Source organism: Aythya ferina, assembly GCF_964211825.1.
Source record: "Aythya ferina genome assembly, chromosome: 19".
NCBI lineage: Eukaryota > Metazoa > Chordata > Aves > Anseriformes > Anatidae > Aythya > Aythya ferina.
The window spans coordinates 13,102,529-13,128,495 of NC_140309.1; the positions used below are offsets into that span (position 1 = coordinate 13,102,529).

The 25,967-nt window shown below is 40.1% G+C and overlaps 1 protein-coding gene across 2 annotated transcripts; it reads right to left on the reverse strand.

Annotated features, from left to right (window-relative positions):
* Positions 1–1,609: 1,609 nt before the first annotated feature.
* SMTNL2 (smoothelin like 2) lies at positions 1,610–25,161 on the reverse strand. 2 transcript variants are annotated; one of them, XM_084493530.1, is made up of 9 exons: positions 24,454–25,161; positions 15,934–16,021; positions 15,199–15,426; positions 14,470–14,523; positions 12,856–12,931; positions 11,286–11,456; positions 10,598–10,715; positions 9,097–9,248; positions 1,610–3,243 (listed from the first exon to the last, which is right to left on the reverse strand). In XM_084493530.1, exons 1-9 carry the CDS (start codon positions 24,865–24,867, stop codon positions 3,117–3,119), a joined length of 1,428 nt encoding a protein of 475 aa, XP_084349656.1. In that variant the 5' UTR covers positions 24,868–25,161; the 3' UTR covers positions 1,610–3,116. The 2 variants fall into 2 exon arrangements, with proteins under 2 accessions (XP_084349656.1, XP_084349657.1); XM_084493531.1 differs by lacking the exon at positions 1,610–3,243 and adding an exon at positions 7,303–7,438.
* Positions 25,162–25,967: the final 806 nt, after the last annotated feature.

The following is a 25,967-nucleotide window of genomic DNA, read 5'->3' on the forward strand; positions in this document are numbered from 1 at the left end:
GTTACATATTACTGTCTCTATACCACATGTATCTGTGGATATAAGAAGGCACTTTGTTCTTGTGAATTACAGGAAACAGTCTGATTTTTCCTCTTTTTGAAACATATCTTAAGTGATGATCATCAAATTTTAAATTATGCAGTACTTTACAGGTTTATGTGGAATATAATGGGCTGATAGTTACTGTCCGTATAGTTCAAACAAGGCTATTCGATCTTTTTGTGATGACTTCTTTTGCAATTGGTATCTAGACAAAATCAGCTAGTTGGAAAGGCAGCTTAACTTTACTCTTAAACAAAACAGCTAAATCTTTATCTCTGTGAGAGTTCAGTTTCTCGATATAAAATCCATTATAGATGTTTCATCACTGGCTAGCACCATGGTAACACTAACCAACTGTAAGTAAGCAAAAGTTCTCAAACGGAACGCTTTTTTTTCCTTAAAATGTTCATGGTTGTGGAGTCCTCTTTCTTAGGGCCTTCTCCCATTCTCCTCCCTACTTCCATTCATCAGGTGATGATCTCAATTATCACCGCTGCATTTGGTGCTGCTGTTTGCACAGTCAGCATTTGTGATAAGCTTCCACTGGATGGTATCAAAAACAAAATGAATGTTGGTAAGGAAGAATTGGGAAATCCCAGTTTCCAGAACTGGGAATGCTATCTATTTCTCCACCCAGTCCAGAAAGTGTAGGCTAATCAGAACTTTCTTATTACTTTACTCAATAAAATGAATTTTTTTATTTTTTTTTAAGTTCATAGAATGTCTTCTCCTCTCCTGTCACTTTTTCTCCTGTTATGAATCCTGACTTAATAGCACTTCTTGTTTCATGTATGTCTACAAGACCTTATTAGGAGCCAGGCTTTTTAAGGGAAGTTTAGAGGAAGAGATGCTGTAAACCCTAAACAAGTCTAAAATCTCTGACAATGACAGTTTGGAACAGACTCCTTGGGCCTGCATGGGCTATCTTTTTAATGTTAATAATGTCTATTTGTAGCAGATGCAGCACCTTCATGATAGGTCTAGATTTGGCTATTTGAAAATCATCTCTGGAAATTTTCTTTCAAAACTGAAAATCAAGCAGATAGTAGCAGTGAACTATGGGCTACAAAAATGCTTGCACTAATTTGATTTTAAAGAGGTATGTGGGGGTCTATAAGAGTTTTCTTTTTGTCTTCGTTTTTAAATTCATATACAGCTAGTACAATAAAATGGAGCTTCACTTCCATTGCTTTTTGAGAACAGAAATACCGTGTAAACAAAACCACTGACTAAAAAGGACAAAATGTGCTTAAATCCTGAAAGTGTTTGGAGTTTGAAAGTTTTACCAGCTACAGGTAAAAATAATTTTAAACAGCAGGTGATGGTTCTGCTATTATTTTAACAATCCTGCATAGAACAAATTGATCTAGCCTTTAAAAATAGCGTAAAGTTGCCAATAAACCACCTTGGATAGTATTGAATTTTTGATGCAGCACAGAATGTGAAAAAAAAATCTGCGTAAAATACAGTATGCCGACAATATATTATCTTTTTATCACTCATGCTAAACAAACTGTTGTATACACAGTCTTTTTTTAAACTAAAAATACTAAAAAAATCCAGCAGGGGGCATATATTACATACTTTAATTTTAATTTAATTATACAATCCAATAGTCCAGGTTATACAGTTTAGATCAGGCATTCTTTTAATGCACACAGACAGATTTTTCTAAAATTCTGTGATAACATCATCTCTATTATCTCTTTACATACATCAGCAGTTAAAAAATCAGCCTACAGTCTTCCCCTCCCCTGCACTCATTTTGCTGGCAAGTACCAGGTAATCCTCACCATCACCTCTCTAAAGTGAGAGGAGATTTGGAAACTGCAAATGGCTTTTGGGTAGCTGTGAACAAGCTAAACTGTAGCAAGGATGTAAATTCCCCCTAGTGAATTGGCAGTAATTTTGCTGTCTAAAATTTCCTTTACATAATTATTTTCTACTAGGCCTAAATTGGCCAAGCACTTACCTGTGTTGTTAAGACTCACATCACACAGGAAAATCATCCATGACCTGGGACTGTGAACTAATTCAATGTATAAAGCCAGTATTGCTCCTCATGTTGTAGCCACGCTTGAACTTGGCTCTGCTAGTCAATAAGAAGTATTCTGCTAATGAGAAGTATTCTGCTGTGTGAATAGAACTATGCATTTCACATACCAACTGTAGACAGATTTCTCATTGTGCCTAATTTGATCACTTCTGCAAAACACAAGTACAGTGTGTTCATCCTTATAGTGCATATGTTGGACTGTGCAACAGGTGCACACATTCCTCAGAACTATGGTCATTCTAAACAAAGTAAAAACTGAAAACAATGGCAGATATTACAAATGTGTAACAGGCCTGCCTGACCCCTGCTCACTTGCATTAAAGTTATATTAGCAGTACCTGGGATCCTGCTATTTTAACCAAGTATCTTTCAGATATGTATTAAGATACGTATTTAAAACATGCTTTCAAAGTTGTTTCCACAGTGTCAAAGGCTAGGCACACTTCAAACAGAACTTGGTGATCCAAGTCTTTAGCAGTTAGTTTATACTTTACCTTTGCATGCTCCCCCCCTCCAAACAGCTAATAAAGTAGTTCACGGTAGAAAAGCTGTGGATGCCCCATCCCTGGAAGTATTCAGGGCCAGGTTGGATGTGGCTTTGGGCAATCTGGTCTAGCGAAAAGTGCCTCGGCCCATGGCAGGGGCATTGGAACCAGATGATCTTTAAGGTTGCTTCCAACCCAAACCATTCTGTGAGTCTAACAGAGACAGGAGCAAAAATTTAGCTTCCTGTAATCTTTACAAGAATATTACAAATCCAACCTACTATTAGCACCAAAATGACAGCATTTGTCTTTTCCCACGTTCTTTGTCATTTTCAAACACACTTCTTGTGTTACTCACTTGCTGATATGATCAACACTTTGAGGCGCTGCTCAGCAACACTTCATTCAGCAACACACGTGAATGCAAGCAGAGGGACAGTAAAAAGCAAGAAATAGTGTTCTATTTGCAAAATATCAGTCTTTCCATTAGCATACTGTACTTGACCCTTCTGGCTGGAGAGGTGGTGATGCTTTTATTCAAAGCGTCGTAGATGATTGTATAGAGATTGGACATAGGTGAAGACACACATAGGATCTGGCTTGTGGCCCATCACCATCATGTCATCCACTTCTATCAGACGATCGCAGTGAGCCATTTTCCTGTAGTAATAATAAAACAGATCCAGCAAATCAAGAGTTAAAGCTAAAGCCTGTAGCTACTTACAATATACCTTTGCTGCTCTAACTTGAGCATCAATGTGGTATATAAGAAATCCTGAGATTTATCAGCAACAGTGAAATGGTCAGGCTCAGGAACTGTTGACAACTGTTATTTTTGTTAACATGGAACATACTTACTCTTTCCCTCTTTTTCCCTATACTGGAATCTGATCCCATCTCTGTGGCATATAGTGCAATCTCCCATTCCTCTGCTTGAGTCTCAGTAAATAGGGTGATATGAGTTTGTAAGTCATGGGGTTTTCTGCTTATTACACTGGAAACTCCAGAAGAATGGGGGAACACGAGAAGAGATGAAATCTACTAATTAAAGGCCAAAGTGGCTTTGGGTTCTTTTTGTTTGCTTTCCCCCACCTCCACTTTTCTCAAGGTGTGAGTGACTTGGACAACAGTCTCAAGTGATCATCATGTTGGAGAGCAGAAGCCTAACCGAGACTGGAACAATGGAAAGGAAAAGATCTGCTGAGGTCTAGGATGAAAAAAATCATGAAAGCAGTAAATATTTGATCTGCCAAGCTCATAAAGGTTCACAGCAATAATTGTGAGAGGAACCCTTCTGGCAATAGAAGAGAACAGTTCAAAGGCTATCACAGCTATGGAGAAGTAATTTCTTAACCAATGTTTCTTATTGTGTGTATGCCTGAGTTCTCCCATATACTTATTACTGTTACACAGAAACTGAGATAGAAAAACACATCAACTTTCCTTTGAGAGTTGTAGATAGTTTTACTGTAGAGATTGACCGCCTGAAAGGGTTGTGAAAGTGCTGTAGAATTGCTTTAAGTTCACTGACATTTAAGGAAATTTATGTGTGCATATAAACTGCAATTCTCAAATTGATTCATTTGCCAGGGGCTGGAATAGGGAAAGCTGACATTTTTTTCCTGTAATGGTAAATGGCAAATGTAGTTCTGTAAGTTTTTGCTTTAATAAATAAATAAATAAAACTCTGAAAGAAACCCACAGCTTCAGTGTGGTGGTACCAGTGTTTGAAGTTGTATCAGCCACTGTAGGAAGCCACTGTATCCCCCCCATCCAATCAGTATTTGGCAATTTGAACCCAGCAGCACACCACATGAAATATTCTTACTACAAGTCAAACAAAACAGCCAATAATAATTATGTTGATACTGGGTCAAAAAGCTAGTATTTCTTTTTACTATTAAATGAAATGACAGAATAGCTGAGAAGTTCCCACTCATGATGACTAACAACCATCATCTTTGATTGCCTGGCACATGGCATCAAAAAGGACAGTGTGATGGAGAGTATTAGCTCTGTCCATTTTACAAAAATGCATACAGATACAGGTGAACCAAGATGAACAGCCTCACCAAGGGCAAATCACGCCTCACCAAACTGGTGGTCTTCTATGATGCAGTGGCTACATCAGTTGACAAGGGAAGACCAACCGATATCACATACCTGGACTTCTGTAAGGCCTTTGACAGCCCCACAAGATTAAATTAGCTAAACTGGAAAGAGACTTATTTGAAGGATGAACTACTTAGTGGATTGGGAATTGGCTGGATGGCCGCAGCCAGAGTTGCGATCAACTGCTCTGTGTCCAGGTTGAGGCTAGTGATGAGTGTGTCCCTCAGAGGTCCATCTTGGGATCAGTGATGTTTAGCTTCTTTATCAATGACAGACAGTGGGATTGAGAGCACCCTCAGCACCCACATGCACCTAAGGAGTGCCATGAAGATGATCAGAGGGTTGGAGCACCTCTCCTATGAAGACTGAGACCCGGGGTTGTTCAGCCTAAAGAAGAGAATGCTCTGGGATGACCTTATTGTGGCTTTTCAGTATTTAAAGGAGGCTTATAAAAAAGACAGAGAGCAGCTTTTTACATGGGCAGATAGTAATAGAACAAGGGGAATAGTTTTATAATAAAAGAGGGGAGACTTAGATTAGATATTAGGAAGAAATTCTTTACTGTGAGAGTGGTAAGACACTGGAACAGGTTGCCCACAGAAGTTGTGGATGCCCCATCCCTGGAAGTGCTCAAGGCCAGGTTGGACAGAGCTGTGGGCAACCTGATTTAGTGGGTGGCATCCCTGCCTGGGGCGGGGGGGTTGGAACCAGATGATCTTTAAGGTCCCTTCCAACCCAAGCCATTTTATGATTCTCTGAATCCTCCCACAAAATTAAATTCCATAAATTAATCTACTTGCTCGCCCCTCCTTCAAGGGTCACAGTTTTGTCTAGAGAGTTTGGATATATTAACATGCCTCAAATTCAAATCAGGTATCAGGCATATGGGATTGGCCAAGCAGCTACAAGTAGACTGTCCAGTTCCTACAGACTGTTCATAGAAGTTGGATTCCTTGTGCCCTATGAACTAAATTTTTTTTTTTTTTTTGATTGATAAAGACAAATCTATTAAGATTCCTTCATTACTTGAAGAAAAAAAAATGATTAAAACCAAAAAACAATAACCACCAGACACTGAGAGTAATAGTAGCAGAGTAGTAGTTTTTTTCCCCTCTTCTGTCCAAGCATAAATTATGAGACTGATTTCTCAAGCTTAGTTTATGTCAATGCTAAGGCTGGTTTACAGTAGCTGCTACTAAGCTCTTACAATTTAAACACCATACTTATGCTGCTGCTGTTAAGAGCATTAAACTGCATAATTACACTGAAATGCTTAAGATCACCAAACATTTGCCTTCACACAATAAAATGTTAAAAAAAATTAAATTTAAAAAGTTTAAAATTAAAGTTTAAAGTGATGTTTAAAATTAAAAACGTGAAGCTTACACTTCTAGAATGATAGGCTTTATAAAGCTTAAGTTCAAGCTTTCTTTTTTTTTTTTTTTTTAAAAAAAAAAAAAAAAAAAAAGAGTATAGTACTTGACTGCCTCTCCCTGATTCTTTATAAATTGGCTTCTCATACTTGAAAGTAATCTTTTATAAACACTGGAAAGGAGACACTTTATAATTCGTCTCAGACCTTTTGGCACTGAATATATTATGGAACAATAAAGAGACAGGGCATAGGGATTTCACTAGTACTGCAGTCCCTGCTCTTCTCCATTAAAACATCTACTTTTTCTTGTTACTTACTTTAAGGTAGGGGGTGAGGAAATACTATCTTAATTTCACATTGGTCTGCAGCAGAAGAAACATCTGTGGGAAGTTGAGTGACTAATCTACCCCTCCTTGCAGCTACAGAACACTGTCAAATCAATGCTGCCTTTAACAGAAAGTCTCCATTTCATGTGGCCAGGAGAGTGTTCCTTAGTGTCCAATCAATAGTCCATCAAATACCATTTTGATACTACTTATGAAAAGTAATATAAAAATAATTCACCAAGTGCTATATAAAAGAGATGCAGAATAAACCTCTACTGCAGGCTGAGGAGTAATTTGCATGAGTTTGTACTATGAGTATACACTATTCAAATACATTCACTGAGCTGAACTGAGTCTGAGCACCACCTACCACAGATGCAAACCTCTAACTCTGCACCTGTAGAATTTATTAATGCCAGTCCGTGCATAAGTTTAGCTGTTGAGATATTAAAACCCTCAACAGAGACAATAATAAGCATATATGGTAACTCTGCAGTCAAAGGTTGATATTTGAACACATTTCCTCCCTGTTAGTAACATTTTGCAGACCTAAATAAACATCACTGTAAAGAAACCAAAGCACAGCTGCTGTTCAGCATCTCATTATGCATTTCCTGGCCACAGAAAAGATAATAGAAAAATCGGTTTGAGAAAACTGCTCAATTAGATGCAAGGACACAGAAGTCATACAAAGTACTCACTGGCAACATAAATCACAGAATCAATCATAGAATGGCCTGGGTTGAAAAGGACTCACAGATCATCTAGTTTCAACCCCCTTGCTCTGGGCAGGGTTGCCAACCACTAGAGCAGGCTGCCCAGAGCCATATCCAGCCTGTTATCCAACATAAAACCACTATAGTGACAGTAAACACCATTAGTGGACCCAGTAGAAAAGCTGCAATATTCACTTCCACTTTGCTTATTACCAAGTATATAAACATCATGAGTAAGTATAAACTGAAAGGCTGTTCAAGTCCAGCCTCTTGACTGATGCTTCCTTCAGGTTTTTGTTTCTTGACTTCATTCTGTGTTTACCCTGCTGAAGAAAAAAAAAATCAATTTGCAAAAAAGTTGGAGAATATGCCTGATGCCTTGTTTGCTGTAACAAAGATTCCTGTGTGCTAATGGAATAAACGATATTGTTGAACAAATCTTTAAAATACCAGCTGTCACTCTGAGAAATGCTGAACTCACTAAGATCTACCAAGGATCACAGAATTAAGATTGGAAGGGACCTCAGGAGGTCATCTAGTCCATTTTCTGCTTAGTGCAGGGTCAGCTAAAGGAACGTGGACACACAAGTTATTTTTCATTGACTAGTAACCATGATATGGCTTGATGGCCACTTCAGTTCAACATCCTACACGTTGTAATCCAAGTATAAACATTCATTGGCTATCAAATATAAAGACAAAGCAGATCTGAACTGTCAAACAGTATTTCAGCATAAATTCAACGGAATCAGTGAAATAGTGACAATCTAATGACAGAACCCATCCCAGTGTTGTTGGTTTTGTTTTTTAAACTACATACTTTCCCAATATAAAACCAACAGGGTTCATCTAAATGCATTTTTGCCTGCAGGTTGCAACTTCTTTTTCTGGAAGCCATTCAGACACCTAAACATGGATTGTTCAAGGTAAAAGCATGCAAGTCCTGCTTGCCACCATGCTGTCACACAGTACATTGTTAACAATTACTTTTGTCATGTAATCTGTTCTGTTTATTTTGTTAGTATTTCTAATGGGTTTTGCTAAGTGCACTCTGGGTTATGTTTTGCTTAAGTTCTAGTAAATGCAAATTTGTAAGGCTTATGAACTTTCCAGATATTATTCCTCAGGTCATGTAAATGCCCAATCTGTCAGTAAAAATTAGTAACAACAACCTCTGTAAAATATATTTGCCAAGGCTATTTTGCTTTAAAAGCAGCATCCTATTGGAATGTGGTTCTCACCAACGCACACTATCAAATGGAATCTTGGAAGGTAAGCATGTGCAGCAGGCAGTAAATGAGGAACCTTGAAGTGTGACAGGTGGAAGTTGTGAATTTCTACATCTACATCAAGCACAACTGAAATCTACTGACTGCACATACACTTCTGTGACCTAATAAAAAAGACAGTACTGTGTCCTGCTGATCTAAGGACAAAACTGCAGTATGGTCTTGAAACATCAGGAAACAATTAAATGCAACAACAACACAAAAAACACTCCATAGATCATATAAAACTAATGGCTTTGTGGTGGATGTTCTCAAAGCACTTTTGAAATTTTCCTGTAGCAATCTTGTTAGCAATATCATCTCGTGTACACAGATGTGGTTCTGTGGTAAAATACCGTGGGTGAAACCTGCAGCTAATAGTGGCTGCTTCTAGCAGCAGTCCCATGTTCTAGCAGTTGCTGCTAGGATCTCAGAGGTGAGAAAGCAGAATTCAAGTACTACCCGAAGACTGTGAAAGACCTGAATGTGAGACTCCAGTGAACTATTCTGTGCCTGGTAAAACCACATCTGATTTTAGATTTTAGACTGCTGCATCTCCTGTTCTATGCATTCTCTGTGCAGAGCTTTATCATTTTTTCTGGCATGACACATATAAGGTATAGGATCAACAAGAAGAACGATGAAACTCTTCACTGCTGCCTAATTGATAAGATTTGAACTGGAAGCACTTAACAGAGATCTAATGTGATACTCACTCAGCCATGGTGAAAGCCAGCTCAAAGTTCTGCTTGCGATTAGCTGGGTCAAGCTTATTATAATCAAAAGCTTCAGGGAAGAAAGAATGCACAAGCGCACAGAATGCCATCCCATCATTCCAGCTTGAGGAGAAGTTCTGGAGATCAATATGCTGTCATGATGAAAAAATGCACATGTTAATGCAGCACCAGGAAACTTGGAAGAACAGCTGTTTTTGCTCACTGCAGTTTTCTGTCCAGATCTCCCATTAATCAAAGTAACATAGCACAGGCTTTATGTTTTTTCTTCCCCTCTTTGTATTTCCATAATATTATTTGTATTCTGAGAATAAGTGGCATGATCAGCAATAAAGCCTCTTGCCTGAAATGTCCAGACACAAAGCAAACACACCCTCTAGGTCCCTGATCCAAAGCCCACTGAAAATACTGTGAAGAATCTTGTAAGCCTCAGTGAACTCTGGAGCAGGTCTAATGTACCACCTCACTATCTGTGGAAACTGAAGACACTGCTCATTTCTATGAGGAATTTATAACTGCAGAATGGTTCATTTTGTGGCTGTGAGCAATACTGGATAAAGACTTGCTTGCCTTGCTACTCAATAAGACCTAATTCAATGCTTATTACACAGATGAATAGAAATACAGGAAGAATTAGGCCTACCGCAAAACCTGATTCTTAGAACTAATGCTTATTGTCACTTTCAACTGCCAGAGTAAAATGAAACATACTGGTCTCTTGCCTTATGCTGCTTTCCCATTGTACAAAATTCAAGCCCCAACTTTTCTGTTAAGCAACTAACAGTCATGTTTAGTAGCTCTGCTTAGGTGTACTGTAATTAAGAGTTCGGCAATAATAATATACATTTTACAAAACAGATGAAAAACATATATTATAAACAAACAAAATACAACCCAGAACACTAGAAAATTTTCTCCTTGAAATTACTTGGGAATTGTGTCTTACGGCCGGGTAAAAATTACTAAAATCTCAACAAATTAATTCTCTTAGCTACACTGCTGTTACCTCACAGAAATTAGCTCACTAACATTCTGTGATTCAACCTCAACTATTTAATACAAATGCGCTTCTCTAAAAACTAGGAAATAATATTTTGGTCTTCTGTGTAGCAAAAGGGAGATGGTCTCCATGTACTGGTAAAAGGCTATTTAGAACTTATTCTGTGTAATGAGGATGAGATATCAAAGTCTGCTACTATGAAAATAAAATGTGTTGAATGTACCCTGAAGTCCATATCCATAAGCACAAAAATGTAGGCTTTCAGACAAACACTAATGTATTGTCTCGATAGACATACAGAACCTCATTCATGCAATAGACTTCCTGCAGCTTTGCCCATGCAACATGTTACCCATACAGAACATCATGACCTTGGACAGGACAAAGTTAACTCATTGTATAGCATGTTTTACGTTTACTTTCTGAGTACTTTTTTAGCAAGTTCTCCAGAAAAAGAGAGCTGAAGTGCTAACATATCTTTACCTTGTATCCTATGGTTTTTGAGCGACACCAGTCTAACAAAATTTGTTTAATGCTGCTAGCGCTGGCAACCCCAAAACTCTGTGATCTCTTCAGTTTAGCTCTGGATTCTCCTTTTCCCCTGGAAAATTAACAGAAACTAGATTAAATTACATCCTAGAAAAACTTAAACCTACTTGTCATCAACATTTATATAACCTTGCCCACATCAGTCCCTGTCCAGGTGATATTTGAGAAATTCATGGCTAAAACTTCAACTTGCTGGTCCTGCAAGAAAAACTCATTTTCATTTCACTAAAGCTAGGATTCCATGCTCTCTTCTATCTAAATCATGACCTTACCATGATGCATAAAGAACAGTCCATGTTTTTGGCCCTTAATGAATGACAAGAGAAAGTCACTATATTCCCAGTCTCTTATAATAATAGAGGAGGCAGCTTTCACAACACTCTCTCCTGATAAAAGGCATCTGCTACTTCAGCTGAATAACTCCAAAGACATAGGAATCTATAGATGTGAATTTCCATAGCTCAGCCTGTGATGGCAGCAAATCTGTACATGACCTTACAGTCCTCGAGCTCAAAAATCTTACACTGAGAGTTCTCCCACCCAGCTGTCCTCTGCTGACAGTAATTAACAAATTAGTTTCCCATACACAAACCCCTTCTGGTGACACAAGGGGGTGACATACTTTGCACTGTCTTGTTCAAATTTCTCAAAAAGCGCTTTCCGGGACTGTGTTCCCATAGTCCGTGGGAGCGTTTGAGATCGCACCAGTTCTCGCCTCCTTTGAACTTGGTGATGCGTAGTAGAAGACGAGGAGTTAGGCTTGGATGTCACATCACAGTAACTGTCAGCTGCCCTGCAGAAAAATTACATGCAAAGTATGTGGTTAAAGAAATAAAGTTTCTCTCTGCAGTGACAGGAGTCAGCATAGAGGCCCAGCTTTTGCCTACTCTAAACCTTCCAGAACAGCAATTTCAAGGGGACATGAATGAGTCAAAAACTATTTAAGTAAAGGTTATAGCTTTATTGATAGACAATAGCACTTGAGTACAGAAGTTTCTAAGGAAACACTTATGAGACATAGCTGGCCAAGTCGCAAAGGCTGTATAGCACTAAATAGAACAACAATTAAACACTTTTAAGGAAACCACCTAGGAGCACTAAATCCCTTTAACTTCAGCTCCTGGGTTCCTGGAGGATTCAATTCACGTTTCAAAAATAGAACTTGAATAGTAATTCAGGAAGTACTTTTGAAATTTTTAATTATAGTACACAGAATCCTTAGCTCATGTCACTGTTGCTCTACTGATTGCAAGCTGCTAATTTGATCAAGACACAGGATTATACTCTACTTTGTCTTTGAGCTGTAAATCATTTCATCAACATTAAGGAAGTAAACAACACATGGCATTTGAAAGTGTTTCCCTCTACTGAGATGGAGCAATTGAGGTAAAGAGCAATAAAATCAGTGTCACACATTAATTTCTGGTACAGCTGGAGGTCAGATCTCCTGACAGCAAGTTCTGCAGGGTGCTCAGTATATCACAACTCAAATATTGAAGTGATAACATTGGAACCAACTCAGAAGAAATATAATGCCAAATTTGGGATGATTTTCAAGGCAGTTGCAAGCCTAACTTAAGAGACTTAAATTGGCAGCCCTCCCACTTTTCTTGAATGGATATTTTGCATGCTGAGGATGCCTGGATTTGCCAGTACTAAGTGTGATACCATGTAATACTACGCTAAGCAACTGTGACTCTGACTTGATCAAAAATGTGTAGTAGCCAGTTTTTTGAAGGACAAATGAAAGTCTTCATTATCCTGCAAGGCATTTATCTTCAAACCAAACTCTAGCCTAGAAAAACTATGGTTGTATGATGGCACTCACGTGTTGGTTTCCAAAAATAAACCCAAGGCAGAAATTCCTGATAATTTTTAGAAGTGCTTCCAAAAGGCCTGACAACTTGCTCCCCATAACAAAAATCTACCACTGGCACTAAGAGTTTCACTGACAGCATAAAAATGCAAAATCCACAATTAAGTCTGCTTTAAACTCCTCTAGAAAGCTTGTTTGTTTTTTACCCCTTCCCATCTGTGTTCCATGTAGCCCCTCAGGAACACTCACAACCTTTAACAGGTTGAGATTACAGCACCTGGGACTCACCTGTTCACTAAGTCAGCAGAATACCTACCCGTTAATTGAGATTATACTGAACATAATGTCCTAACAAAATATCAAGAAGAATGCCTGCCTTTCACCAGCTTTGGTTCCACTGCTCATCCCACAGCTTGCAGTTGAGACAGGCTTAGCGATAGATGTGGTATTCTCTGTATAAAAATAAGAAAAAAAAAGATGCAACAGGGTTGAAACTCTTCTCTCCTTTCCTCATATGTTTTCAAACCTTATCCTGATGAACAGCCAAGTACTACTGATTTTCACTCACCACAGTAAGAAGCTGCAGGCCTCTGCCTAGATTCCAGTTTAAAGCTAGCAAGCTAGGAAAGGATTTTCCCCAGGAATTCCGACCCTCTGCAAAAACTGTTGCACCGCAGCAGAATTGTATAAACAGGTCGGAAAAGGCTGTGAGAAAATACCTTCAAAAAAACTCTGTTGGGAAGGCTGGACTCTTCCACTCCCTTGTGCAGACCTCTGAGGACATGCTGCCAGTGATATTTCACTGAAGGGAGGAAAGTGTGCTACAGCTCAGCTTGCAACAGTCATTCTGGCATATAAAAGGAGTCCCAAGAAGTTTACCACACACAGAACACAATTTAAATGACCTAATTTCCACCAGGAATTGTTTTAATTTATGAGGTAGAATAGACTCCAAAGATTGCAAAGGTGGCTTAAAACTAAGTTTGCATCTTCCTCTTCTCACCCTTGGTGTTGCTTCTTCTGTGCTTTCCACCCTAAATCCAAGTACTAGATTCTGGCTAGGCTCTGTAACCGTGAAATAATGGAGTGGTTTGTCCAGTTTCAACACACTAAAGCCAAAACTTGTTGCATAAGGCAGGAACTCATTTGTGGAAGGCTCTTTCTATAGACAAAGAAGAGCCAACACCTTAGAAGCAATCCAACCTAAACACTGTCCAAATCACCCTCTTCAGAGTGCTGAACTCTCCCCACTGCCTATAGAAGGGACCCAGACCAACTAGATTTTTCATTCAAAACATGCCCTGGTAAATGCCAGCATACAGATGTGAATCTAGAACTACAAAAAAACTGCTAGATACCTGTACAAATCCCACAGATGTTAAGCTAAGGAGGAATATCATCACTATTGTGGACAAGCTACATCTCTGCTCAGCTGATATTTGAGATAACTGAAATGCCAGCACATTTTATAGACAGTAACAGCTTGGCATTATTGTCAGAAGTAATTTTGGAGAGAGCTCAAGTCTTCTATTGCCATTGGAATCAAAAACACTTAAGGCATATGTCTCCTCTGAGACATTTATATGTGAAAGTGACTACTTACTGTTCTGCTCAGATTAATTTGCTTCAACACCTGTAAGGTGCACCCACCACTTTCCAGCTGCAGTTAAGCTTGCATTCAGTCACAGCAGCAGTTCATTCACTTGGTCAGCTGAAATGTTCACCATTCAAGCTATCTGTTCTGACTCACTGTTTTTGGTACCAACTGTTTCCACTTCAGAGGTTGCCTAACAGCACACATGCACACTGCTGTGCAAATATGGATATGTACCCCTTGCTTTGAACCTGGGAAATTAAATCTGCATGGAGTTTTGTTAGCAACTTTTAGCATTACTATGTACCTACTAAATGGAGCTAGATGCTTAGATCTGAATTCCCCATGGAATCTCTCTCAATATGCATTGCATGACACACTGGTAGGAACGCTCACCTCCAGTGGCAGATGAAGCCAATGTTCTCAATGTACTTGAATTCCATGCCTTCACTGAAACAGGAAAAAAAAATACAAAGGAAGGCTATGTTACATTCTTAGCTTGAATAAGACAAAATTTGAAAGACGAACCTGCAAATAATCCCTATCTCTTACTGGCAATTCCATCTGATCTCTCTCTAATCTCTCTCTGTAATTTTTGACCAATATAAATAGTCTGATCAATAAGCATCACTGTGACTAAACACACCTGAAATACAGCTCAAAGACAAATGACTTGAATATGAATCAAATAATACAGGATTTCTTTCTTTTTTTTTTTTTTTTTTAATTTAATTTAGATATAAGAATAAGATTCTGCAATCTCTCTGACTTTCTTATGTGTTTCAGTTTGCTGTTGCTCATTCCTCCCTCTGCATGACTTCTGAGCCTGTTAGCCAATATCTGTCTAACTTCTCAAGATACTTCTTCAGTAACTGTGCTAGAATATAGGCTGCATTGTGAACCCAATTATATTAGGCTACAAAAATTCTCTGAAGATGTGACATTATAACCTAAACCTCCAACTAGGACCCACAGTATTTCAAATCGGAGTGTCTCACTATGGAACAAGAAGCCATAGAAGTGAGGTTTGATAACTACCTGTAGGTCACAAGACAACCACTGTGTTCCCTGAAGTAATAAAATGAGTCACATTTTCAGAAAACAAACTTTTTTTTCTTCTCTTACCTGACTGGCTGGAAGTTTTCAATACCGTCTCATTTTTGCTCTTGCTCTGTCCAAGAATGCCAGTAGATGCATTAGCTGCTCCTGTTGAACATATGGTTTCTCCTGATATTCTGGTTACTGCAGTAACAGGAAGGTGAGGCATCTGTAATGTGACTGCAGGGGCATGGGCCTCAGGGGAAGAATCTGACACGCGAAAAGCGGTCAGTTCATGGGCGACTTTTGGCTGACCTGGTGAATAAAAGAAAAGCAGAGAGGAAGTCAATTTATTTACAGATCTGTAACAAAGTTACAAACCCATTTCCATGCAACAACTTAATTATACAAGTCATTGGTATTATTCTACCCCGTTCTCCCTCTGAGACGTTATACCATTTACAGCACTACATGACACTCAGCAAGAACAGCTTCTTCAAATCATTAATTCACTAGCACTTATGTTTAGTAACCTCCTCTTGCTCTGTGCAACTCCTGCACCGTCTTCTGCTGTGGATTAGGAGTCAGCATTCTTGTTCTTTTCTTGGTTTTATGAAGTGCCAGTTAATTACTTCCTAATATTTTATTCCTAGTAATTATTTCCTAATTTTCCTAAGTAGGAAATAAACAGTGCCACAGGACAAAAATCCATGCTGAAACCATAACAGATTCTAATTGTTCCAAAAACCAAAAGCTGCTCCATGACTGCCATGATCAGGTATTTTACAAGTAGTGCTATTTAATTTCTTGGTCTTTTCCTACCTGATGAAGACTGGTGTCCATTTTCAATGATAGAAGAACTAAAAACTCTTCTAAACTCAGGTTTGTGGTGGTCATCCAGGTCCACACTCTGTCAGAGGAAACAGACAACTGAATTCCAAACAATATCAAAAGTCAGAGGAAAACCCAGAAACCCCAGCCAAAAACAGGTCTTTCCCATACTACTGACCAAAATACAGGATGGGAGAAATTCCTTAGCTCTGAAGGCCAGAAGTTGAAAACTGACCACTGGCAATGCAGGTCATGCATCAATACTCACATACTTGTCCCAACAGGCTCCATGCGCCTAGGAGGGCACTTTATCCACTTTTCTTAGATAAAGCTATGTAAGCTATTCACCTACCATCACTGTAATGGTGATAAACAGAAGACCCTGTCCAATTGTGGAAAAACAAGGGGAATGCAGAATTTGTAAGTCCAGGTCAAACCTTCCTGTTCTCTCCCTTTCATTGTAACAGAAAGTCTGAGATGCTGATGTTAAAAACAAGGCCATCCACCCTATTAAGAGGGCATGGAAATAATGCTTTAGTGGACAAAAATTTCCATCTATGTGTGATAAAAGATAGGTAGATGTAGCTGGTATTCATTTAATCATATAATCAGAAACAAAGCCTTGATTGCATTTAGCAGGACTTCCACTAAATTCACAAGGACATGCATTAAGTCCAAAATAATCATAAATTACATTTGTCTAGGGCTAATAATCTCAACTTCATTAAATGGCAAAAGACTTCAAAAAGATGAGGATTTTGCAGGACAACAAGAGGACATATAAAAAACTTACTGGGTAATTCCTTCCAAATTGGTTGCAGTCTTTTTAACAGCAAAACCAGCCCTACATGGCAGCTAAAGCATTTTTTATACTGCCAATACCACTGCTTGTGTTGAGATATTTCTATCATATTTTTCATAGAACTACCCTACATCATGCATTACCTTAACTGCATGAATATGCAGATTCAGCTAGCAGAACTACCTACACGTGTGAAGTAATACATGTTTAATCTGTATAGGTACATACATATACATAAATTTAGCCTGGTTGTGTTGGAGGTACCAGTTGCTGAGGGTGTTCAGGATATCTGTAAGAAAGGCTCACGGTATGCATTGGTGTGTGAAAATAGACTGCAAGAGTAGTGTACACCTAGTCCTGGAAAGACAAGCGAACCTTGCACAACTTTACCAGATGAAGAGTCCATTTCTCTCTAATTGGACTTCATTGAGAAACTATTTAGCTATAGAGCTTACATTGTTTCAGACTACTAAAGAAAATAAGAGTAGTCATCCTTCTGTACAACTCATAGTACAAGGTTAGGCTTCATACAAAAAGTGTCACGTTTCTAACTTTATTTTACTCAATCGTACTATGTCCAGTTCTAGTATTTTTGCCTGTGTAATGTTTTATGCCCTTTTAAGCAAGTTACTGAGATAATTCATGAGATAATCAGTGTTTCACCACTGAAATACACTGTGGATTCAAGTTCATAGCTTCTCTCAATGTCAGGTTAAAAAGACCTTTATGTATTTCAGACTACATCAAATGATTTAACATTTAATATTCTGTTTCCTGCAATAAAATAGACAGTTGACATATTCTGAGAACATATGTGAAAAGCATTACAGAAAGTATTATCCCAGACATTTATATCTGACTTATAATTTGCAACTTCTGTTAATGATACTTTCTTCAGGAAAAAGCAAAACTTTTCCCACCTAATGTCCAGGGAAATCAGCTAAATTCTTTATGGTTTTGTGCATCCGTGTTTGTTGTTGTTGTTGTTGTGTTTGTTTTAAAATAATCAATAAGAAGTTATATGATTTCGGAGTTCAGGAACTAAATAAAGAAGAAATCACCTTGCAGACATCTAATAACCTCAACTAAAAAAAAAATGTAGCTGCCCAGAATCAGTGTATACATGCAGCAGAGTCAAATTCCCCCTCCCCCCAAATTTTTTTCCCACAAAATTGGTGAAAAAGTTAGAATGTTAGGCTTGCTCTTAGAACTAATCTCTTTGTAGCTCAGTAGCCTCTGTATTATGTAGGATGATAATATTTTCTCTAGTTTTAGGGCTGTGGAAATTCCTCCTTCACTGCAATGCTGTTAAGACCTTGGAGATCCATAGCTGGAAGTCACTGTAAAACGGGAAAACACAGTAACCCACTAAAGAACACCCTGCACATTCAGAAAAAGTAGGCATCAGATCCTGAGATTAGAAAAAAAAATACATATATTATCTCCTCTCTGAGCCACTGAGGCACACACCTGTCACGTCTTCAAGCCTTTGCCTGAAACAAGGTCAAATCGTAGAAGAATGACAGACAAATGAGATTCATCTCTCTCAAACAAGATTTCTCAGTCTTCCAGAATTTTGCACAAATGCACCAATTATCAAGAGTCATGATAAAAATCATTGGATCTAAAAGTGCTCTTTATCTGATTGTGTGAGAGATACCTCCCTCTTGTTACACATCAGTGTGAATTGAGATGGCTTCATGGTATGTAATGTCAGGTGATTTCTGGACCACTTAATCTGCTTGTTTGTATTGCCCGTGTCATTATGTTTCATGGAGTAACTCCTGTGCTGACTAACTGTTGAGTACCATCAGGTCACTAGAGAGATACACCTATAGGTAATACTTGTTTAGATCTTCCCAAGTGTTCCTAATCCAGCTATGCATTTCTCTGTTGCTTTCTCCATAGCTGGCCAGTTCTCTACAGATGTCCTTCCAACAGTCTGTCAACACTAAATAGAAACTCTTCTAACAGCATCAAAACAGACCACCCTTGTAATATTTTTAGTCCTGCTTGTTCACAAAGGAAATCATGTTCAATCACAATCACTGTGGAAGTGATAATGCTCCTGCCAGTATGTGAGATTCACTCAGCAAAAAATGTGAGAATTATTCCTTTCTAATAATCACAGGCAGGTAGGATAGGGACCCTAGCGTTTGCAAAGGACAACAAACAGCAACAAATTCCTCAACAAGGGATAAATCCTCCATACTGAAGCTATGGCTCCAGAATCTCAGTTTAAAATTCATTTTCCAAACATATTCTATGTGATACCTTTGCAAAAACAGCTATCAGAGTCTAGCCCGGTTAGAGAGCCAAATTAAAGTATAGCATCAAAATACCAGGAAGACTGGCTGTGGTTAACCACAGTGGCTAACAACTGACACACAAATGCACACTTTTTTTTTCCCAAGCAGGACTTGGGAATCCATATCACAAGAAAGAAGGTCTACACTGTAGGCTAGCTATGGAAGCTGAGGGCACCTCTGCACAAACTTGACCAGCTGTATGTTGGCTTCAGCACAGGTAAACTGTATAATCACAGTCATGCAATGCCAAGCCTGTGTTTCATTTCCTGAGCGCTACTGCTAAAATGTGGAGACCTTTTCTTTCTCCTATTCCTGGCCTCCTTTTTCCATTACCTCCCTTGTATCAGATCTTATAAACCACAGAGCAAATCATGTCAGCTCAGGAATCACATGAAAAAATAACCCTCTTTGTTATCAAAACCCACTCGTTGTCTATCAGATCCTGTTTCCACTCAGTTATGTTATTAGATTGTGGTGGAAAACAAGCAGTCATACGTAGGATGACGTGAATGTCCTAACATTGCAGCACACTGCAGTTACTGCATTAAACAAAACATAAATCTGAATCCTAAGCGCTGATACCTGCCTCTCACCAAGGCGTATTCACTAGCTCAGAGCCACACAAAGGCATCTACAAGGCTCCTGACAGACCTCAACTGCCTCCATCTGGAACAAAGCACAAGACATTTGACCCTGTGTCTACATCAGAGAAGCTAGGTCCCTTACCCTGTGCTACTACCTCCTCAGTTTTGTTAATTAATTCCTCTGGGGTTGATCTTATGTCAGTGGAAGAAGAATCTTCTTGTAGAAAATAATGTGCTTGTAACAATATAAAGCCAGCTTGCCTCAATCTCAGATCTTTGACAATCTGGGACACTCTCCTGCATAACCTTTCTTCTGCTGTATTACTAGCCTCAGGCACAGCCACCTGAACGGCATCATATAATGATGATTTTTTGAAAAGCATTTCATTGCAGCTCTGACTCAGCTTTGTTTATAGGTGAAATACAATCCAGTGGCACCTAGGTTACAGAGCACCTAGAAGCTCACCCCAGTCAGTGTATCTTTGCATGAGACAATGCACATATTGACAGCAGGCAGACAGTGATGAGCTTCTGCCCAAGAGCGGCTGCAGCATGAAAATAAAGGGGGACAGAGGAACAGGAAGGTGTTGTGGTGTACCCTTATTACACAGAATACCACCAAAAGGCACTGTGATTGGTCATAAAAACCACAAATCCTTACCACAGTGATGTGTTAATCTGCTTCCCACATTGATTAAAAGACAAAGGCAGACAACACCTAAGCTTGTCTTTCTCCTTTCTGTAACTTTTAAAAACTACCCCTACCTTTGGCATAACACAGAGCTGCATTTTTATTTTTAATTTCATTTATTTACTCTGCAGCTTATTCAGCACCTTGCATTCTGTGGAAGAAAAAGGAGAAGAAAAAAGGTGAAAAATTAAGTCAAGGACAATCTAGACACAATGTATTTTTGAGGAGAAAACATCCAGATCTCCTAGTTTTGACTCTCAACAACTTTTTGAATTAAATGATACCTTCCTCGGCTATGAGGAAAGTTGCCAAAAATGTGTCCTGTCAGGAATCCCTGAACCTCAGCAGAAGGAACTGATGAAAACTGTTTATGTGACAGACATGATCATAATTAAAGGATGAGTCCAAAATACCTGCTTTAACCCAAACTTCCCCAGACTTTAGAGCTGACAAAAATGAACCCCATGCTGCCTGTTTATGGCTTCTTCAGAGGTCACACCAAGAAAAAAGACATAAGGCTAGGGGAGGAGACTCTTGTGTCACAGATAACTGTGCAGCTAGAACAGAGCTCATATATACTTTAAGTATACATATCTACTCATAATACTATGCCTACACAAATCATGGAAACTAAGACTTTGCAATCAAGGTTCCTTGAAGATTAAAAAAAAAAAGGATCTAAATAGCATAGTTCAATTGGATGTGACCTACAAAGACCATTGAGTTCAAACACAGGTCTTGCATTGAATAGCTAAAATGCTATTCTCAAATCTTTTGTCAAAAGAAAACAACATAAAAAACACAGTATTATATGATTCTTTTGGAAGAAGTGACCACAAATAGAAAAAAAGCAGGGCCCTCTCCCCAGCCCCCATCTTCTGCCTGGACAGCATCACTGGAAGCTTGCCTTTTTTTTTTTTTTTAAAACATATCATAATTTTAAACCAGTCCCAGGGATTCTGGCATGTAAGTTTCATATACTGGCTGCTGTCAGTGCTGGATTTGGACACTCCCTTTCCATTTGGCAGCCATAATCTGAAGATTTTGGAACATTCCACAGAGCTAATTTCCAAACAGACCCTATCTTTTTGCTTTACAGAGATAAAAGGTATCACCTTTATTCAGTTTATAAAATTCAGAGTTTTCAAAAAGATTTACCTAGTTGAAGGGTAAATCAAGAAATAATTAGACACTTCAGGATCCAGCTGTAGCAACTCAACAAGCAGATTTACTACAGTCTTAAAAATAGAAAAAGTTATTCTTCTTTCATTATTAAAACTTCAAATTCACCACTATCCCAAGATAGAAAAAGAAAAGTGAGCAATTTTTCATGTGAAATATTTTGAAAGAATGCAGCAAATAAGACTGTGAATGTGACAACCTTTGATCCAAATTACCACCTGATTCCAAAACTAATGAATTCCAATTACTTTCCAAATCATCCTGCTCTGCAGAAGTCAGTGATACAGAAACTACCCCAGAGAGAAAAAACAGAAAGGAAAAAAATGAAACAAAAGAAGAAAAAAAAAAAGGAAAAAAAAAAAAAAAGACAAAAAAGAAAGAGAAAATCTCCAAAGCAGTCCTTTTTGCTGTTCATATGAAAAACAAATGTGCAAACAACAAAGAACAACAACCACCCCCCTCCTCAAAGCTGCCTTTCCCCATAGCTGGAGAGTTCTGGGTTTAACAGACAACAAATCCTTTGCAACATTAACAGCATTGTGTCTTATGCAGGAAATTGGGTAAACAAAAAGTCATCCTGAAAGAACAGGTCACTTGCTATACTGAAATACTCTGGACCAAAGGCAGCTGGCTCCATCTAAGTGAGCACTTACACTAGTGTATACCAGATTTCAAGGACAGCATAGCTGAGGCGGCCCAAAAATTATACTTAAAAGGAGATTTGTGTCTTTACTTTTGTCTGAACTATGCTTGGAACTCCTTAGCCTCACTATTTTATTTTTTTTTTCCTCAACAAAATTACCTTGAAAAGTAATCTGGCGACATTAGAAAATAATAGTTCAGACACTAAAGATGCTCAGAACCTGCAGTATTCAATCTGCAATCTGAGAAAGAAACTCCTAATTCTTGTCCAGAGTATTTTGCCAGAAACATTGAAGGAAACACAACCCAGCTCTTTACTGGGATAAACGCTGTGTCAACCACACAGTGAAAAGAAATGTAACCAATAAATCTTTTAAGGAGCAAAAGAACACATTTATTTGCTATTATTTCCAGAACTCTATTATTTGTTTCTCCTTGTAGAAGCATTTACTATAGCTAGAAGTCTTATTAATTTTTATCACAGCCACTCGTTTACCTGAAAACATACACAGTGTCGTGTATGGTACTCTGCTTCTAGTGCTTCGGTTGCATTAGCAGAAATTGCAAGCAACTGAGAGAACATTTTCTTCATGACAAATAACCTAGGTGACCTGCACAGTGACTAAGGCTTGTGCTTTATCCATTTGAGCACAGCTACATCACAACCTTAACAACAAAAAATTTGTTTTCACTGCATACATTTGGTGTGTGTGGCTCCAGCTGCATCTCCCGTGGTTCTTAGTCCTGAGATTTCTTCTCGATCAGTTGTGCTAACTCTGGAAGTTGTCCAGTGGGGAAAATTGCTGGGAAGATACTGGAGAACTACCAGTACTAAAGTGATCTTCCCTGAACCCTCAAAGCTAAGAGGGAAAATTTCAACCAGAACAAAAATACATTCTGTGCTTTAACCCAGACTTATACCTAGAGCTGGATATTGCCATAACCTTGACACAAGGCTTACCACAGAGTGTGGAGTATACGCTACAAATAGAGTGTTGATGAAGCAAGTGAGATGTGTGAGGGACCACATCTTCTTGTCCCTTCCCTGGTACTGAGCTTACTTCTGCTCTTTGCAATACAAATAAGTGTGGATGGCTCCATGGAGCAAAAAGGAATGGATCTGAAAGATGTGCATGCTGTTCATCTTTGCCATTTTCAGGAAAATGCAGCAGCTGCTACAATGGCATTGGAACAGCGCATCATGCAGCAGCTTTGTCTTCTCATTTGGCCAGCTGTGGGAAGCCCTATGCCCTCAGCCTTGAGACAGTGAGGAGGAAAAGTTCTGGAATGTTATAGAGAATCCTTTTCTAGTCCCATCAAATTAACTTTGAATGAAGTTTATTTCCAAGCTTTTATTTTCCATCCCCAAAGCTTGGATAACCCATGTATCATCTTTTCATAATACAAATCTCAAAGACCTCAGGCAAGACATGGCTTAATCAACATCATACAAAATAGGCTATCAGCTCTAAAAGCCAACTCTGATACCACATAATTTTATGTGACATTCCCCACGTACTGTCTGGAAGTAACCTTCTGGTGTCCAGAATTGTACAGGAACTCTCACAGCTCCTTCCACAGAACCAGGCATATATGAAAAGTACTACAGAAAACTCACTGTCATATGAACTTCCTACTACCCAGGATTTTCATGCACCAAGTTATAATGCTCCACCATAGCGCAGAAACAGTTTTACCAGTGGGGAGAATGTTTGTGCTTGTTTAGGTCATGGATACCATGACAGCTTGCATGGGGCCTAGCTCACTGGAATGAGCCAAAGCAATGTTCATTGCACTTGCACAGCAAAACTGTCACACCTCAGGATGTAAAGTCACTATCTTAGGGAAGCGTGTTACTGCCTGCTATAGGCTGCCGAGCTGTTCTCCTTTAAGTGCTTGCCAATTGGCAAACAGGATTGCTGGCACACTGATCCCCCTGCAACTACTCCAGAAAGCACACACAGATATTTCCATGTATCTGTGTATATTGATAGCTGAGACCGCCTCCAACTTCTCTTTTTACATCTAACTGTAGTGAACCAAGAGGCTGCTGCCACCCTAACCAAGATCTCTGGACTTGAAGTGCCATAATCAGAAACATCTCCAGATGGAGTCACAGACAAGGCCATTCCCAAAAACTCATCTACGCTACACTGCACAAGAAGTGCCCCATGTCACTAAACACTCCCCCATGCCAGTGCAGAGCTCAATGACACCCGTGAAGCATCCACTCGTGCCCAAGTGCTCACGCACCCTCTTGGCACTCCCTCCACCGCCTCCCCAGCCACGGTAAGCACTTACTTGGCTCCGGCCAGCCACCGCTAGCTTCGCATGGCTGGAGAACCTGCCACTGGCCAAAGGCGGCCCCGGAGAGCCAGGTCCCGCAGGCGGGGGGCTCTCCTCTGCCCCATCTGGCCAGTCCTGCAGCAGCCCCGCCGACTGGCCGAGGGCCTCCACCTGTCGAGCCAGGCGCTCCAGCTGCACCCGCAGGCGCCGGTTCTCCTGCTGCAGCTCTGAGACAGTGTGTGCCAGGGGGCTAGCAAGGCGCAGCACCTCCTCCACCTGCCGTCCCACCCCTTGCTTGAACACCTGGATGTCCGCATGGATCTCCCGAACAGCGCCCCGCAGCGTGTCCTCGTAGCGCCCCAGGGCCTCAAACACCGTCTGCGCTTCGCGGCTGGTCGGATCCTCGGTCTCGCCCGGCATCGCGTTCATGGCCCGCAGGCTCCGTGGAGCGGCCAGAAAGGCCTGGGTGGTGGTGGTGGTGATGGTGGTGGTGGCTCCGGATCCGCTGGTCGCGGACACCCGGCCAACACCTCTCCCGCCGCCGCCCGCTCCTCCCCTCGGGGAGCGCGCAGGAGCTTCCCGACGCCTTAAGCCCGACCCCCGCTCCGGCCTGCCCCTGTGCCCGTGCTGCGGAGGCGAAGCCGGACGGAGCCCGCGCCGCGCCCGACGGGGGGCGCCTCGGAAGCGCCACGCAGCAGCAGGGCACGGAGGCAGCGAGACCGGGAGCGGAGATGCTGCCCGGGACCGCCCAGCTCCGCGTTTGCACTGTGGGAGGACGGCATGCAACTTCAGCAGGGAACAGCGAAACGGGGCGGGAGAACGGGCGGGGCAATGCTGGGATCGGTTTCATCTTTCCCCAGTTGCCTGGGTGCTGATGCCGAAGTAAACAGACCTAAATGGTCGCCAGCACAAGTGAGGAAAGGTTGGATGGGCTTTATTCCTTTGCAGAATACACATAATATAGCAGCCTTCTTCCTCTGCCTTTGAAGTACCTGACAACACAAGGAAGACAATGAAAGAGCAATATGATGCAAATGTATCTAGGAATCATATATATATATTTTTTTAATAAAATAAAATTTTATAATCCTCCCCTACAATTTGGTCAGAATAGCACACCCTTCTCAAATGAAAGAACTCCTGCTTAAAACAAAGTTCATTTAGAGTAAGAGAGGTCATGAATGTGCAGTGTATGGCATATTCTGCATCTGTGCCTTATACAGACTCTTATGGGACTGAGAGAGATGATACACCTGAGCTGACCTAACAGCCTACTGTGGCTAAGATAGTCATCTCCCCTGTTAACATCCTCACTCCCACTGCTCATGTCACAACAGTTCCAGGCCCATCAGAACACTGCCTGAGCTGATTCAATTCGTTAATCCATCAGAAAAATTAATCCACATAAAGAAATGGATTTGCTCTCTTCTGGGCCGATGAGCTGAGCCAGCCTAGAACATGGTCAGAAGAGTCTTCCTGAAGCCAATGGAAAGGGAGGGAAAGAACTGGACAGCACTCAGAGCAGCAAT

Coding starts and splice junctions, on each gene's coding strand:
- SMTNL2 (XM_084493530.1), bottom strand. CDS start 24,867: ATGAACGCGATGCCGGGCGAGACCGAGGATCCGACCAGCCGCGAAGCG. Junction 16,022..24,453: donor CGGTGGCTGGCCGGAGCCAA/GTAAGTGCTTAC, acceptor TTCCTCTGACAG/AGTGTGGACCTGGATGACCA. Junction 10,716..11,285: donor TTTGAACAAGACAGTGCAAA/GTATGTCACCCC, acceptor TTAATTTTCCAG/GGGAAAAGGAGAATCCAGAG.